The sequence below is a fragment of the Ornithorhynchus anatinus genome, chromosome 10, assembly GCF_004115215.2.
Source record: "Ornithorhynchus anatinus isolate Pmale09 chromosome 10, mOrnAna1.pri.v4, whole genome shotgun sequence".
NCBI classification, from domain to species: Eukaryota; Metazoa; Chordata; class Mammalia; order Monotremata; family Ornithorhynchidae; genus Ornithorhynchus; species Ornithorhynchus anatinus.
The window spans coordinates 58,473,604-58,490,806 of record NC_041737.1 but is presented as its reverse complement, the minus strand read 5'-3'; the positions used below and the strand labels follow the sequence as shown (position 1 = coordinate 58,490,806).

At 58.0% G+C, this 17,203-nt stretch overlaps 1 protein-coding gene and 1 non-coding gene across 2 annotated transcripts; one reads left to right on the top strand and one right to left on the bottom strand.

Annotated features, from left to right (window-relative positions):
- Nucleotides 1-690: 690 nt before the first annotated feature.
- GDF11 (growth differentiation factor 11) lies at nucleotides 691-10,811 on the bottom strand. Its single transcript, XM_029072684.2, has 3 exons — nucleotides 10,416-10,811; nucleotides 1,586-1,962; nucleotides 691-1,127 (listed from the first exon to the last, which is right to left on the bottom strand). Exons 1-3 carry the CDS (start codon nucleotides 10,807-10,809, stop codon nucleotides 747-749), a joined length of 1,152 nt encoding a protein of 383 aa, XP_028928517.1. The 5' UTR covers nucleotides 10,810-10,811; the 3' UTR covers nucleotides 691-746.
- LOC114814825 lies at nucleotides 6,616-6,753 on the top strand. Its single transcript, XR_003762622.1, has one exon. It is a non-coding gene; the product is annotated as a small nucleolar RNA SNORA7 (small nucleolar RNA).
- Nucleotides 10,812-17,203: the final 6,392 nt, after the last annotated feature.

Here is a 17,203-nt window from a genome sequence, read left to right as displayed (position 1 = left end):
GTGCTTGGGGCCCCGGGGCATAGCGGGGCGGGGGTCGGCTGCAGCTCAATAAAGCCGAACACCAGCCGAAAAGAAAAACAAAACAAAACAAAACAACCCCAAAAAAACAAAAACCCGGATCAATAAATAAATAAATAAACGTACAAAAGCCTTTCTAGCTGCAGTCCGGCAGGGAGGGGGAGGAGGGGATGGCCACGAGCCAAGGATGGGGGCCCGGACCCCTTTCCCTTCTCCCCTGTCTGACTGTCTCTGACTGTCTCTGACTATCTCTGACCCTCGTGCTCCACTTGCCCCCACTCCTTTCTCTCCCTGACCCGCTTTCTCCCACGGACCCTGCTCTGTCTCTCCACCTGTCTCTTTCTCTGCCTCTCCACCTCCAGAACTTTTTCCCTCTGTGTCTCTCTCACGCATCTCTCGCCATCTCTCTGCGTTTCTCCCTGTGGTCTCTGGCTGTGTCTCCTCATCTCTACTTCCCATCCGTCCCTACGTCCTTGGTCTCTCTCTCTCTCTCTCTCCCTCTCCCTCGGTCTCCCTACATCTCTCAAACCTCTCTCTGCCTGGCTCTCCCAGCTCCACGCCCTAGCAGACTCTCCCACAGCCCCTCACCAGCCTCTCCCCTTTTCCCCTGGGGCCCGGTGGGGCGCTAAGGGGTCCGGGGGAAGGGGATCTGGCGGGGGTCCGGGGAGGGGGAGGGCCGCGGGGTGGGGGGCAAGGAGTGGGGGTCCAGATCCCCCCTCCCACACCTCCTAGGAGCAGCCGCAGCGGTCGACGACCATGCCGGGGATCTTGCCGTAGATGATCTGCTGTTTGTCGTTGAAGTAGAGCATGTTAATGGGGGACATCTTGGTGGGGGTGCAGCAGGGCCCGGCGGAGCCGCGGGGGCTGGCCTGCTGCACCAGGTGGGTGTGAGGGTATTTCTGCAGGAACATGTACTCGCACTGGCCCGAGCAGTAGTTGGCCTTGTAGCGTTTGGGGGCGATGATCCAGTCCCAGCCGAAGGCCTCAAAGTCCACCGTGAGGGGGTAGCGGCAGCAGCGAGACTCGGCTGAGTGCTCGTCGCAGTCCAGGCCCAGGTTCCGCCGGGACCGCTTGCTGTTCTCCAGTACGCGTAGCTCCATGAAGGGGTGCTGGGGGGTGAGGGATGGAGGGGGGGGCGGTGAGGGGCAGGTGTCCAGGCACCCCTTGCTCCCCGGTCCTGCTCCAAAGCTACCTTAGCCTCCCTCCCCAGTTCTCACTTCCTCCTGAACTGCAGAGCCCCCAACCTCCCAAGGCCTCTTCAAGCCCCTTCTGAGGTTCCAGCTTCAAATGCCCTCCCCCCGAACTTAACCTCTCCTCTAGGCCCGGACCCACCCTGTAGGCCCCAGCCCTGGTCCTCTAGCCCCTCCCCTCTCTGCCTCAGAAGCCCCTCTCCCTGGCCTCAGCATCTCCAGCCCCTCGGCTCCTTAGCCCCGCTCCTCTCTCGGTCCCCAAACTCCTTAGCCCCGCTCTTCTCTCGGTCCCCAGCTTCCTCAGCCCCGCCCATCTCTCGGTCCCCAGCCTCCTTAGCCCCACCCCCCCTTTCCCCTCCCTCGGTCCCCGTCCTCACCAGCCCTTCGGCACCGGGCCCCAACGAGGTGACGGCCAGGTCGGTGCCGCTGGGGTCGAAGGCGTTGATCTCGATGCCCCAGTTGCTCTGCGGCTGCCGGAACCAGCTCTGCAGCACCTGCTTGAAGTCGATGCTCTGCCAGTGGCCGCTGCGGGACTGCAGCTCGATTTTGAGGGAGCGGATGCGGATGTGTCTCCGCCCGCCTTCCCCGCCCAGGGGCTTCAGGCGCAGGATCTGCAGGTAGACGGTGGCCGGTCGGGCCACGGGCCGCAGGTACACCCACAGCTGGGCCTTCAGCACCTTGGTGAACATGACCTTGGGGCTGAACTGGAAGTGGCAGCAGTGTGGGCTTCCGTCCGTCTGCACGGCCGGGTCCGCTGTGGGGAGGGGCGAGGGCAGTGCTCAGCACGGGGATAGAGCCAGGAGGGCCGACAACCAGCCCACCCCCAGCTCACTCCCCAGGCCTGCTTTCCTCCCTACCCTCTGCCTGCCGATTCCAGCGCCCTCAGTCTTCTCTTCCGGGGGCTGAAGCCTCCCAGTTCTGGCCTCTACCTGATCCCCAGGCTACAGCTGGACCCCATCAGGGGGACGGATGGGGTTACCTCTTCCCCATTCCCCATCTCTCATCACTGCCCCTCTGGCCCTGGGGGCTCGGGGCTCACAGGGCAGCCCAGCTGTAGACCAGGTGGGCCAGGGCTGGTGGGTAGGAAAGCCAGAACCCATTCAGAGTGAGGGGTGTAGTCTTCCTCAGAACACAGTCTTGGGGAGGGGCGCCCACAGATCTTCCTGGCCAGTTCCCCTCCAGGAGGCAACCAGCTCGCCCTCATTCGCTTGCTCCAGGCTGAGTCCCCGGGGCTGTTGGGAAGTCCTTCCTTCGGTCTAACCCTTCTCCCTCCTGTTGCAGTCCCAGCCTGTCTGCTCTGTTCATTCTCTGCACCCTCTCTTGGAAACTTCTCTGGGGCCAAGAGCCTGGGAGTCCGGGACCCAGTGCCCTCAGCCTTCTCTTTCCCGACCACATGCCCCTCCCCCATCCCCACTAGGACTGATTTATGGTTTGTGGGCCTCTCCCTCCAGGGTGGCTTTCTGGCTCAGGCACCTGGGACCTGCCTGAGGCTGTTTGGTCAAGAACCAGAGGCTACTTGGTCCAGGTCCCTGTCTCCATGCTGGCTTGTCTTCAGGGAAGAGCCATTCCAAAGTTGAAGCTTCTGATGCCACTGACAGCGGAGGAAGGAGATGCCTACTCTCAGGAAATTCTTGCTGCTGAATAGCCCCAATCTCTCCCGCTGCAGTTTCAATCAATCCCCTCCCCTTCTAGCTGCCAGGAGACACCCGGGATAGAGCAGGGGGGTCCCCCTTCCTTGGGGTTTGGTTGGCCCATTGGGACCAGCAGAGCCCTCTCCCATCGCAGTCCCTGCCTGCCCCCCACCCCCACCCCTGCTGGACTCCCAGACCAGGGCCTGAGTGAAACCCATCCTCTCTGGAGCTCAGACACTCCACGTGGGGCCACCTTGGGTAGGGGAGGGAGAAAGGGGCAGCCAACTCTCTCCCCACACTCTTCTCTACATCAGGCAGAAACTCCAGAATCCAATCAGCTCTCTTCCTCTTATCTGTCCACTCTCCTCCCATTAAACTCCAGCTCCCACTCTGCTCCTCTAAAACAAAGCCACTCACCGTTCCTCATCTTGTCTCTTCCACTGCCAAACCCTTGCTCAAGCCCTCCTTCCTGCCTGTAATTCCCCCTGCCCAACCTCCTTCACATCTGGCAGGCCACTGCTCTCCCCCATCTTCAAAGCCTTATTGAGAGCTCATCTCCTCCAGAAGGCCTTCCTTGATCAATCTCTCATCTCCCTGCCTTTATATCCCCTTGGTGATCTTTCAGCACCTGGGGGGCATCAAAGCACTTAAATTTCCACAACCTCTACATCACCCATGTACATACTTATTTGGTCTATTACTCCCCATATTTAATTTAAGTGTCTTGTCTTCCCTGCTAGACTGTGAGCTCTTTGAAGTCAGGGTTCATGTCTTGTACCTCCTCTGTATTCACCTGAGTGCTTAGAAGAGTGCTCTGCACCAGTAGGTACTCAATATATATTATTGATTGATTATTAATTTTTTGCCTGACTGACCCCTCTCCTGGCTACATGACTGGAACAGCATGGGAAGGAAGGGAAGTTAGCTAGGGCCCAGAAACCAGGAATCAACAGCCAAACTCACAGTCAACAACTCCCCCTCCCCACCATCTACAATGCCCCTCTTCCTACTCCCTTACAGAGACATTCCTCTCTCTGACCCCCCTAGCCTGAAACACTCCTCTCCCTGCCTTTTTCTTGAAGCCTCAGACAGGTGAGGAGCAAACTCCACAGGCAGAGCAGATAACAATCAGGAGAGCTTAGTGGACTCCATGCTGGGCACAAGGCAGGGCTGGAGGTACTTTTGAACCCCTGGGATGGAGCCACAGGAATCTTAGGTCCAGGCCTGGTCTTGGCTGGAAAGACCCTGTGTGTGTGTGTGTAAGAGGGGCTGACTCTGGGTATGAGAATGTGGGGAGGGGTCATTCTGATATGTGTGGTTGGGGAAGAGAAGACTGGAGTGGCTGGACCCTGGCGCTATGGTCCTGAGGGGTCTCCTTAGGAAGATGTGGGCTGAGATTGCTCCAGGCCTCGGCCCGGAAACACCTGGGTGCTGGAGGGAGGTTGGGGGCTCTGCGCCAGGTGGCCAGAATAGACCTCATCCACCCAGAGAGTTTAAGGCCTGAAGCCTGGAGGTTGGACCAGATGACCTCTCAGAGTCCCTACAGCTCTGGTGTTCTCGGTCTGCTCCCATCAGTCAGTCAGGTGATCGCTCTACTGCCCCCACCCTGCCCAGTTCTCCTCCAGTCTGGACTGGGAGCCGGGAACCTGGGATCCTACCCAGTGTCGGGCCTCAAGGACCAGGAGCCCCCACCTCTCTTCCCTTGTCCTCTGGCCTACCTCCCTATCCTCCCCTCGCAGTCTGCAGGTGCTTCAACAACTCTGCAGTGCTCATTGTGCAGGCTGGGTGGGGGCTGGGGCTGGGTTTGGGGCTGGGAGTGGGTCTGGGCCGGGGGGTGAATCCGGGGTTGGGCTGGTTTTGGACTGGAGCTGGGCAGTGGTGGGGGAAGAGAAATACCGGGACTGAGACTCACCCTGTGGGTATGAGGCTTGAGGAAGCCTGGGCAGGACCAGTGCTGGAGGGTGGTCAGAGCCAGAGCAGCAAGAGCAGGGCATGGAGGGGTAAATCCAACACCCCAACCTCACCACCCCCACACATACACACACAGTCACACACACACCTCACACACACAAAGACACACATAAACACCTGATCACACTCACGCAGACCCATCTCTCTCTCTCTCTCTCTCTCTCTCTCACACACACACACACACACACACACACACAATCGATATTATTCATTGAGCGCCTACTATGTTGAAAGCACTATAAATAGCCTCTGGGACGAGTGCAATAAGTTTACAGGCTTTAAGCTCATTGTGCCAGGGAATGTGTGTGTTTATTGTTGCATTGTACTCTCCCAAGCACTTTGCTCTGCACATAGTAAGCGCTCAATAAATGATTGAATACATGACCGAATGAATGAATACAGTAGCATTAGTAGACACTATTCCTGCCCTCAAGAAGTTTACAATCCAGCAGGAGAGGCAGAGAGTAAAATCAATTACAGATTGGAGGAAGCAGTGGAGTACAAAGCTATGGATATAAGTGCTACAAAGGAGGCTATGGGCATTTTCATGCTTAGATGACATCGAGGTGCTGAAGTGGCAGTTCTGCACTACATGCTAGAGAGCCTAAAATTTAATCAGGGAAGGCCTCCTGGAGGAGGTGTGATCTCCATAGGGCTTTAAAAATGGGGAGAGCTGCGGCCTGTTGGGTATGTAGGAGGAGGGAGTTCCTTGCAGGAGGGCGAGGGTTGGCAAGAGATCAGCAGTGGAAGAGATGAGAAAAGCACAGAGCAGGAATTAGCTTGAGAAGAGTGAAGTCTGGGAGGTGGAGTGTAGGAGAAGGAGCAAAGATTAGTTAGCGGGATATTGCTGACCGAATGCCTTAAAGCCGATGGTCAGGAGCTTCTGCTTGAGGTGGAGAAGGATGGGCAACCACTGGAGGTTTTTGAGCAGGAGGGTGACAGAAGGGAGAAGCAGCGTAGCCTAGTGGAAAGAGCATGGCACCGGGAGTCAGAGGACATGGGTTCTATTCCTGGATCCGCCACTTGTCTGCTGTGTGACCTTGGATGAGTCACTTTGCTTCTCTGTGCCTCAGTTACCTCATCTGTAAAATGGGGATTAAGACTGAGCCCCATGTGGGACAGGGACTGTGTCCAGTGTCCAGCTAGATTACCTGGTACCTACCGCAGGGCTTAGAACAGTGCTTGGCACATAGTAAGCACTTAACAAATACCTCAGTTTTTATTATTGTGCACAGAATGTCGCTTTAGAATGATGATCCAGGCATCAGAGTGAAGTCTGGACTGGAGAGGGAAGAGGCTGGAAGCAGGGAGGTCAGAGAGGAGGCTGTTACAGTAGCCAGAATGGGTCAAGTGCCTGAGTCAGCATGAGAGCTGTTTGGATGGAGAGGGGGAGGTGGATTCTAGAGATGTGGTGGAAAAATCAGCAGGATTTGGAAACAGACCGAGTTGGAAGAGAGGGAGGAGTTGAAATTAATGTCCAAGGCAGGGAGGATGGTGTGTCATCAACAGTGATGGGACGGCGAGGTGGAGGAGAGGGCTTGGGAGGGAGGATGAAGAGTTTTGACCATGTTGAACTTGAGATGCCAGCAGGACATCCATGCAGAGATGTCCTGGAGGCAGGATGAGATGCGAGATTGGGGGGAAGGGGAGAGGTCAGAATTAATGAATCATCTGTCTAGAGGTGGGAATTGAAGACAGATTTCCCGGCTTCCACTTTCCCCAGTCATTGGAGGTGAGGACATTGAAGTCTTTCAAGACTAAGCTCTCATCCTCCCATCCTATTTTCTCTCCCTACCTGCCTCTCCCTGCTCTCAAGGTTGCACCTGGAGAGTTTTCAGTCCTCTACCAGTCTCGACTATGGGAGGGAGAGTCAAGCAGAAGTCTACCCATTCCATTCCTAGCTTGGGCCGTAGCTAGCGAGTGGAAGGCGATCTGCCACAAGTCAAAACTCACCTGAGCTGGGCAGCAGCAGCAGGGGAGAGAGACCAAGGGCAAAGACTCAAGTTTCCTGCACGGAAGGAGGCAGTGGTAAACCACTTCCATATTTTTACGTAGAAAACTCTGCGGATACCGTATCAGAAAGATTGCAGATGGTGTTGGGGCATTTTGGGAGAGAGGTGTCCGTGGTGTTGCTATGGGTCGGAGACAACTCGACAGCGTGACAAGACTGCCTCTCTCCTGAACTTAATTCCACCCCCAAAGCACTTTTGAATCCACCCCCAACCCCACTCCTCACACTAAATTCTTCCCCAGCCTCTAATTTATTTGAATGTCTGTCTCCCCCACTAGCCTATAAACTCCTCGAGAGCAGGGATCGTGTCTTCCAAGTATATCGTGCTCTCCCAAGTGCTTAGTACAGTGTTCTGCACCAAAAATACCATTGATTGATTGAAGCCGAAGGAGCATATGAACTCCCCGAGCGTTGAATGTGGATTGAGTGGAAAAGGGGACCCAGAACTGAGCCTCGAATGACTCCAACAGTTAGGAAGGGGGGGGAGGCAGAGGAGGAGCCTGCGAAGCCTGAGTTGAAGGAAGAGACCCAGGAAAGGACAGCGTCGGAAAAACCACACACAGACTCACACACACAGATGCAGTCTCTCACACACAGGCTTGCACAATCATACATGCAGGCATACACGTACATACAGATCCAATCTCGTGCACCAACATCCAGATCTAGTCTCAGGCACACATACCCATCCAGATCTCTCTCTCTTTCACACACACACTCACACACACACACACACACATGCCCTGGAAAGATTGGGGGCAACGGGAGGAGTGGGAGGGGGCGGAGGGGGGGAGGGGAGCGCGGGGGGTGGACAGGGGTCGGGATGGCGGGTGGGGGCGGGGGCGGGGGCGGGAGGGATGGAAGGAGTGGGGGGCCCTGCCACATCTGTGTTACATCGAGCGGCTCGGCGTGCGGCGGGCGGCCGGGTCAGGTTTAATAGCGGGGCTGGGGGCGGGGGCTAATCCACAGGGGTCACGACACTGCTCGCAGGCCGCGTCCTCCCCCCGCGTCCCCCCAAGCCCCCGGGGACTGAGGCCCGGCGGGGGCTGGGGGCTGCGGGAGCAGAGGGCAGAGCGAGGGGCGGTGGGGGAAGAAAGGGGTCGAGGGGCTGGAAGGAGGGGGAGGGGGCGGGGCCCGGAGCCTCGGCCTCGCGGCGATTAGCCCAACACTAGCCCCGGCCCCGGCCCCGGCCCCGGCCCCGGCCCCGGCCCGGGGGATTAGACTATAAAAAGTGCCTTCTTCTCTCTCTCCCTCCCCCTCCCGCTCCCTTTCCCCTTCCTCCTCTCCCTCCCTTCGCCCCCTCCCCCTCCGGCCTGCCACCTCTCTCTTAAAGGGGCCGTGCAGGGTCCCGGCCACAGCCACTTGTCCCTCCGTCCCAGGACCCTAACTTCCTCCCGGCCCCGCGGGTCCAGCCGCTCCCGCATCCCGTCGCCCGTGGCAACGTCGAATAGGGAGCCGGGGGGAGGGGGGATTGATTGATGCTTGGCTGCATTCCCCCCAAGTCTTCCGACCCCCCCCATACCTGGTCGGAGGGGGGGGGGGGTCCCGCAAAAGGGTGGGGATGGGGGGGATCGCGGGAGGGAGGGGGAACAGGAGCCTCGCGGGCGGCCGGGAGTCCCGCCCCCTGGGTCCCTCAGGATGGGAAGAGGGGATGGGCGCCTGTGGGCGCGTGTGTGACAAGGGAGAAGTGTGCGCGGGTGGGTGTGTGTGGTCCGGGTGATATGAGAGTGGAAGAGCCAGAACTGAGGTGTGTGAGTTTGGGGGAGCGTGCGTGTATGCGTGTGTGTGCGTGTAAGACAGACAGCTCCGGGAAGTGTGGGTGCGCAAAAGAGTCGGAGAGGGCTGGGAGAGCGGACCTCGGGTGTTCCGAGTGACCGTGGGGGTCGAGGAAGGGGCGCAGGGTGGCCTGGGCCAACACCAGGGGAGTGGAGAGGGGTCGGTGGGAAAGGCAGACTTGAATGGGAAGGGTGGGGAGGTGGTGACCCCCTACTCCCCCGCCGGCCTCCCAGGCGCCAAACCAGATCGACCCCCCACCCCACAATCCTGACCCCATTGCTCCCACAGACTGTGCCCCCAGTATCCCCCTCCTCTTAATCCTCAGCGCCCCCAAACCCGACTGGGGTCCCCAAGCATTAACCTCGAGAGGCCCGGGCTGAGGGGCTGGGAGCTGCGGGGCGGAGGAGGGGATGGGGAGCGGGGGGGGCGGTGGGGGACGGGGACGGGGACGGGCTCACCCTCAGTGCTGGACACCTGGGTCCCCCCCTCCCCCGCCTCCTGCCGGGCGCGGACTAGCTCCAGGCTTTATGGCCGTCTGTCTATAAACCCCTCCGGCGCCCCCTCCTCTTCTGATCCACGGCCATAAAGCGAACAATTACCGAAGGGGGGCAGGGGGCGGGCCCCGGAGGGGGTCGAGGGAGACCTGGGGAGGGGGGAGAACCTCTCCTCGCCGCCCCCCAGAGCGGGGAAACGACCTCGGTTTTACAGCCCATAAAATTTCAAAGCGGCCGAGCTTGTAACGCGTCCACCTTCCGCTCCCCGGGCGGGGCTGGGAGCCGGGGCGCCGGGGTCCCGGACTGTCATCCGGCGGGGGCGGGGGCGCAGAAAAGTGTTTAGGGGGTCTGCCGGAGAAAGACCCCCCTTCCTCCCCGCCCCTGCCACGCAGCTTGGGCTGGGATGGGGTGGTCCACCACCAAGACCCTCCCCGGTTCAGAGGCTGGGAGACGGGACCCTCCTCTCCCCCCAGACTTTGGCAGGCTTGGCCATCTCCCGGAGCGGGGCAGAGGGGAAACTGAGGCTCTCGGAGTCTCCGGCTCCCGCTGGGGGCGGGCTGACCCGATCACTTGGGTCCCCTCTTCCTCCGTCCCGTGGCCTCGGGGGCGGGAAGGGGCGTGGAGGAGGGGCAGAGAGCGGCGGGGGGCGGGGGCTGGGCACACCTGGGCAGGGGCAGACGGGGCAGTGCCCTCTCCGGACCCCTTTGACCACGGCCGGTTGGAAGTGGACGAGAGGCGTGGGGGGCCGGGGAGGGGGCCGGGGAGCGGGTGGGAGTCGCCGGTGACAGCAGCCGGGGGTCCTGGGGGCGTGTGGGGAGGGGGGGGTCGCCGGTGATAGCAGCTGGGCATTCGGGAGGGGGGGGGAACTGTACGGGGGAGGGGGACTATCTGCTTCCCCCCCTCCCCCGGCCCAGCTCCCCGAACTGACCAGGGCAGGAGCCACCAGTCCTTCTCGGGGAGTGCGGGTCGGGGGGCGCAGGCGTCTCCCCTCCCACAAGTTGGTTGAGAAAGTTTTCCGGCGCCCTCCCCGCCCCCTCCCCCGTGCCGACCCCGCAATAACGCCCGCTGCGGGGTCCCCGCCCCCGACCAGCTTCCGAAAGGGGCCGGGGTGGGGGGCGGCGAGGGGAGGGAAGGTCAGCCTCCGGCCGGGATGGCGGGACGGAGAAGGGGACAACCGCGCGCGCGCGCGCGCGCACGAGGGCGGGCTGCCCCCCGAGCCCCCTGCCCCGGACGAGACGAACCCCCCGGCCCTCCCACAGAGCCCCCCGCCCCGCCCCGGCCGAGCCCCCCGCCCCGGGCCTCCCTCCGTCCCGGCCGCACTCACTCTCCTGGGCCATGCTGATGACCGTCTCGGTGGTGGCGTGGTACTCGTCCTCCTCCAGGAGGGCCTCGGGCTGCAGCGCGTCGCCCTGGAAGTCCTGCAGGTCGAGGATCTGCTGCAGCGGCGGCGCCTTGGGCAGGAGCTGGTGCACGACCTCGCGGCTGATGTTGGGAGCCTCCTTGAGCCGCAGTTTGCTGAGGATCTGCGATTTGATGCTCTCCAGCCGCAGCTCCCGGCTGTGCTGCCGCCAGGCGCAGACGGGGCAGCCGTCCGGTCCCTCGGACTCCTGGGTCCCGCGCTCCCCCGCGGACGCCTGGCCCTCGGCCGCCTCCCCCCGGGGCCGCAGCTCGAGGGCGGCGAGCAGGAGGCAGACGAGCAGCGAGCCCGCGGCTACCATGCTGGAACTGGGGCGGGGGGGCGGGGACGCCGGGGTCCGGGGGGGCGGGGGGAGGGGCGAGGAGGAGGAGGGAGGGAGGGGAGGTGGGGGTGGGGCGAGGGGGGGAGGGGGCGTTGGGGGGGAGGGGGGGGCACAACGTGTGTCGGCGGGCGGGGCCGGGGCCGGGGCCGAGGCCGGGGCCGGGGCCGGGGCCGGGGCGGGCGGGCGGGCGGGCGGCTGGGGGGGCCGAGCCACCACCGGGCCATTTATAGCCCCGGCCGCCCGTGTCGTCAGCGGCCGCGATTGGCTGCGACAGACACAAAAGAGGCAGACGCCGTCAGCGGAGGGGAGCGGGGGAGACGGGCCGGGGGAGAGGAGACCCCCGGACGGCCGGGGCAGAGGGGCCGGGCCCGGGGGACGGGCGCCGGAGGGGACGGGGGAGGGGCGAGGGGCAGCGGCTGGGGAGAGAGGGGAGGGGGCGGGGGGGACAGCAGGGGGGCTCCCGGGATGGACCGACAGGGGCAGGGGGCTCCCGGGATGGACCGACAGGGGCAGGGGGCTGCCGGCGGGCACGAGAGGGGCAGGGGGCTCCCGGGATGGACGAGAGGGGCAGGGGGCGGCCGGGAGGGGCGAGAGGGACCAGAGGGGCAGGGAGCTCCCAGGATGGACGAGCGGGGCAGGGGATTGCCGCGAGGGGCAAGGGGTCTCCCAGGAGGGACGAGAGGGGCAGAGGGCCGCTGAGAGGGATGAGAGGGGCAGGGGGCTCCCGGGGTGGATGAGAGGGGCAGGGAGCTCCCGGAGTGGATGAGAGGGACAAGAGGGACGAGAGGGGCAGGGGCTGCCGAGAGGGATGACAGGGGCAAGGGGGCTCCCAGGAGGGACGAGAGGGGCAGGGGGGCTCCCGGGGTGGACGAGAGGGGCAGGGGGGCTTCCGGGAGAGACAAGAGGGGCAGGGGGCTCCCAGGAGGGACAAGATGGGTAGGGGGCTTCCAAGAGGGACGAGAGGGGCAGGGAGCTTCCAGGAGGGACGAGAGGGGCAGGAAGCTCCCGGGACAGACAAGAGGGACATAGGGCTGCCGGACAGGACGAGAGGGGCGGGGGATCCAGAGAGGGATGAGAGGGACAGGGGGCTCCCGGGGTGGGCGAGAGGGGCAGGGGGCTCCCAGGGTGGACGAGAGGGAGAGGGGACACCCAAGGTGGAAGAGAGGGGCAGGGGGCTGCTGAGAGGGATGAGAGGGGCAGGGGGGCTGCCGAGAGGGACAGGGGACTCCCGGGATGGACGAAAGAGGCAGGGGGCTGCCAGGATGGACAGGGACCTGCCGGGACGGACAAGAGGGGCAGGGAGCTGCCGGGAAGGAGAGCGGGGCTCCTCCTCCGAGAGGCCTTCCCAGACTAAGCCCCCTTTTCCTCAGCTCCCCTTCCCTTCCGCGTCACCTTGACTCGCTCCCTTCGCTCTCCCCTCCCCCCCATCTCCCCTCCCCACAGCACTTATCTATATATGTATTTATATTGATGCCTGTTTACCGATATTGATGTCTGTCTCCCCCCTTCTAGACTGTGAGCCCGTTGTGGGCAAGGATCGTCTCTCCTTATTGCTGTATTGTACTTTCCAAGCGCTTAGTCCAGTGCTCTGCACACAGTAAGTGCTCAATAAATGCGATTGATTGAATGAATGAATGAATGAATGAATGAATGAAAGGGGCAGGGGGCTGTAGGGAAGGACGAGAAGGGCAGGGGGGATGAGGCAAAGGGAAGAAAGGCAGAGACTGATTCAGCCTGGAGGGGAAAAGGTGGGGGACCTCATCTGGAAAATGGCGATTAAGACTGTGAACTCCCTGAGGGGCATGGACTGTGCGCAACCTGACTCCCTTGGATCTGCCCCAGAGCTTACTACAGTGCCGAGCGCATAGTTACTGCTTTACACCTTGCGACCTTGGCGAGTCACTTCTCTGTGCTTCAGTTTCCGCATCTGGAAAATGGGGATTAAGACTGTGAGCCCCACGTGGGACATGGACTATGTCCAATCTATCTGGGATCTTCCCCAACCCTTAGTACAGTGCCTGGCACATAGTAAGCATTATAACAAACAGCATGGAAAAAAAAAAATTGGGGGGCGAGGAGGACCCAACCCAGTTCCCACCTTCAGAATTTCTTCATTTCCTGGGGCAGAAGGAAAGGGGCCCCAGGGGATGGTGCAGGCAAACAGAAGCCCCTTGAGAGTAGGGGTCTTGTCTCTTTATTGTACTCTCCCAAGTGGTCAATACAGTGTTCTGCAGAGAGTAAGCACCCAATATTTACTATTAACTGACAGGGAAAGTTAAAACTTGTATCTGAAATGGGTCACACTGAGTTTGGGAGTGGGGTAAATGTGAAAGGTAGTGTGTGTGTGCGTGTGTGTGTGTGCACGTGTGTGTGTGTGTGTGTGCGCGCGCGCATGTGTGAGAGAATCAGCAGTAGTCAATAAGTGGTATTTATTGAGAGCTTTCTATGTCCAGAGCATTGAGCTAAGCACTTGAGAGAGTACCCAAAAACAGAATAGGTAGACCCCTTCTCTGCCTACAAGAAGCTTACAGTCTACAGGGGGAAACAGACATTAATATAAATACATAAATTACGGACATGTGCTGTGGGGCTGAGGGTGAGTGAACATCAAAGTGCTTAAAGGATAGATCCAAGTGCATAAGTGATGCGGAAGAGGGAGGGCTTAATCAGAGAAGGCTTCTTGGAGTAGTACTTGTTGAGCGCCTTCTCTGTGCAGAGCACTTATAGTAAGCACTCAAAGGGTACAGATCAGTACAATGTTCTGCACAGAGTAAGCACCCAATAATTACTATTGACTGACAGAGAAAGTTTAGTCTTGTATTTGTCTGTGTAACTGGAAATGGGTCACACTGAGTTTGAATGTGTGTGTGGGGAAAATATAAAAGGAAGTATGCATTTGTGTGTGCCTGTGTGTTCATGTGTGAAAGAATCAACAGTAGTCAATTAGGTGATGTGGAGGTGCTGAAATGATAGCTGGAGGGAGTAGAGGGTAGGGAGAGGAGAGATTAGTTAGAGAAGGTCTCTTGGAGGAGGTGTGAAGGGTAAAGGTGTGTGTGTGTGTGTGTGTGTATGTGTAAAGGGTGTGAAGAGAATATGTGTATGTGTGAAGGGTATATGTGTAAAGGGAGAGTGTGTATTTAGGGAGTATGTGTATATGTAAAAGCAGCATGGGTCTGGAAGTCAGGAGGTCATGGGTTCTAATCCCCTGCTCTGCCACTTGTCTGCTGTGTGACCTTAGGCAAGTCACTTCACTTCTCTCAGCCTCAGTTGCCTCATCTGTAAAATGGGGATTGAGACTGTGAGCCCCACGTGGGACAGGGACTGTGCCCAACCTGATTAGCTTGTATCAGGCTGTGATAGTTTTGTATTAAGACTGTATGCCCCACGTGGAACAATCTGATTACCTTGTATCTACCCCAGCACTTAGAACAGTGCTTAGCACACAGTAAGCGCTTAACAAATACTATCATTATTATTATTATCCACCCCAGGGCTTAGTACAGTGTCTTGTACAAAGTTAACTGAACAAATACCATAGTAATAATCATCATCATCATCGTAATGATAGAAAGGGTGTATGTGTGTAAAGAGAGTATGTGTGAATGGTATGTGTGTGTATTGGGAGTGTGTGTGTGTGGTTAGGGAATGTGTGTTTGTAAAAGGTGTGTACCTTGGCATTCCCTTGCATTTATGTGAAGGGTGTGGACAGAACACTGCTCTCTCCATCTTCAAACTCTTACTAAAATCTTGCCTCCTCCAAGATGCCTTCCCTGATTAAGCCCTCACTAACCCTATTTGTCCTCTGCTATGTATTTCCTATGCATTTGGCTCTGTATCCTTTAAGCATTTGATATTCACCCCACCTCCAGCCCCACATATCCATCTGTAATTCATTTTAATGTGTATCTCCCCCTCTTGTCTATAAGCTGCTTATGGGCAGGGATCCTGTCTACCAACTCTGTTCATTCATTCAATCGTATTTATTAAACGCTTACTGTGTGCAAAGCACTGTACTAAGCGCTTGTTTGGTACTCTCTCAAGTGCTAAAGTCCTCCTTCCTTGACTAAGCCCTCCTTTCCTCTTCTCCCACTCCTTTCTGTGCCGCCTTGACTTGCTCCCTTTAGTCATCCCCCCCTCACCCCACAGCCCCACAGCACTTATGAATGTGTCTCCAATTGTATTTATTTACATTAATATCTGTCTCCCCCTCTTGTCTGTAAACTCATTATGGGCAGGGAATGTGTCTGTTACATTGTTATACTGTACTCTCTCAAGCGCTAAGTACAGTGCTGTGCATATAGTCAGAGTTCAATAAATATGCTTGATTGATTGACTGACCGTTTACTACCTACTCTATGATATTGTATTCTCCTCAATGCTCAGTACAGTGTTCTGCACACAGTAAGTGCTCCAGAAATACCGTTGATTGCTTGATTAGTGGGTTTCCATGCATGCATATGAAGGGTGAGTGTGTCTACCCATGTGAGTGAAGGGTGTGTGTGTGTGTGAACATTTCCATGCGTGTGTGTGCAAGGTGTAGATAGGGGCTGGTCTTCTGGCATCACCCATCGAGGATTTTGACACCAGTCTCCACATCATCCAGAGCTGTGCCAAGGACGAAGTCAATCAATCATATTTATTGAACACTTAATCAATCAGTGGTATTTATTGAGCTCTTACTGTGTGCAGAGCATCATACTAAGCACTCGGGAGAGTACAATATAACAAAGTTCGTGGACACATTCCCTGCCCACACTGAGCTTACAGTCTACAGGGGGAGATAGATATCAATATAAATAAATTACGGATATGCATGTAAGCACCGTGGGGCTGAGGAAGTTGTATATGAATATGCAGTGTGGGTGAACATACGGGATTTTGCTTGTGTAAGCGTGAATGTTTTTGCTTGTTTGGGTGGCTGAGTTGGACTGTAGGTATGTAAGAGTTTCAGTGGTTCTAGTAAGGTTAAGGGTGGGGCCTTGGGAGGGGGGTCTGAGGGTCAGGGAGAGTTGGAGGTTGGGAAGGAAGGATGAGGAATGGAGGGTGGCGGGCCAGGACTTCCGTGGGTGGGGTTGGAGAACAAGGAGGTTAAGGGTTGGGCCTCGGGGGAGACTGTGAGGGTAAGGGTCAGTGGTCAGTATTTAACAGCCCTAAAGTGGGCCCCAGACTGCCCAGCCCAGGGCCGGTTTTCCCCACCTCCCCACCCCCTCCCAGTTGAAGTCTGGTGGCCCGGAGCCTCTCCCACCCCCCTTTCCAGAGGAGGGGCAAGCTGGAGAAAAGAGAAGCAGCATGGCCTAGTGGATAAGAACACGGGCTTGGGAGTCTGATGGACCTGGATTCTAATTCTGACACTGCCTCTTGTCTGCTGGGTGACAATGAACAATTCACTTCACTTCTCTGGGCCTCAATTACCTCTTCTTTAAAATAGGGATTAAGAATGTGAGCGCCATGTAGGACTGGAACTGTGTCCAACCCAATTGGCTTGTAAACAAATACCGTAATTATTATTCACCCCAGCGTCTAGCACAGTGTCTGGCACAGAGTAAGTACATAACAAATACCACAATTATATACTGGGAAGCAGCATGGCCTCGTGGATAGAGCACGGGCCTGGGAGTCAGAAGGACCTGGGTTCTAATTCCGGCTCCGCCACTTGTCTGACGGTGACCTTAGGCAAGTCACTTAACTTCTCGATGCCTCAGTTACCTCATCTGTAAAATGGAGATGAAGACTGTGAGCCCTACGTGGGGCAACCTGATGACCTTGCATCTCCCCCAGCGCTTAGAACAGTGCTTGGCACATAGTGAGTGCTTAGCAATTACCAACGTTATTATTATTATTTAATTTCTCTGTCCTGCAGTTACCTCATCTGAGAAATGGTGATTAAGATGGTGATTAAGACGGTAGGACAGGGACTGTGCCCAACCCCATTTGCTCGTAATAATGTTGATATTTGTTAAGTGCTTACTATGTGCAGAGCACTGTTCTAAGCGCTGGGGGAGATACAGGGTTATCAGGTTGTCCCACGTGAGGCTCACAGTTAATCCCCAATTTACAGATGAGGTAACTGAGGCACAGAGAAATGAAGTGTCTTGCCCACAGTCACACAGCTGACAAGTGGCAGAGCTGGGATTTGAGCTCATGACCTCTGACTCCCAAGCCCAGGCTCTTTCCACTAAGCCACGCTGCTTCTCTATCCACCCCAGCGCTTAGAACAGTGCCTGGCACATAGGAAGCGCTTAACAAATACAACGGTTATTATGCCCTACTGAGAGCACCTCCTCCAAGAGGCCTTCCCAGACTGAGTTTCCCCTTTTCCCTCTGCTCCCTCTCTGCTCCCCCTCCGCCCTCTGCTCCTCCCCCTCTCCCTTCC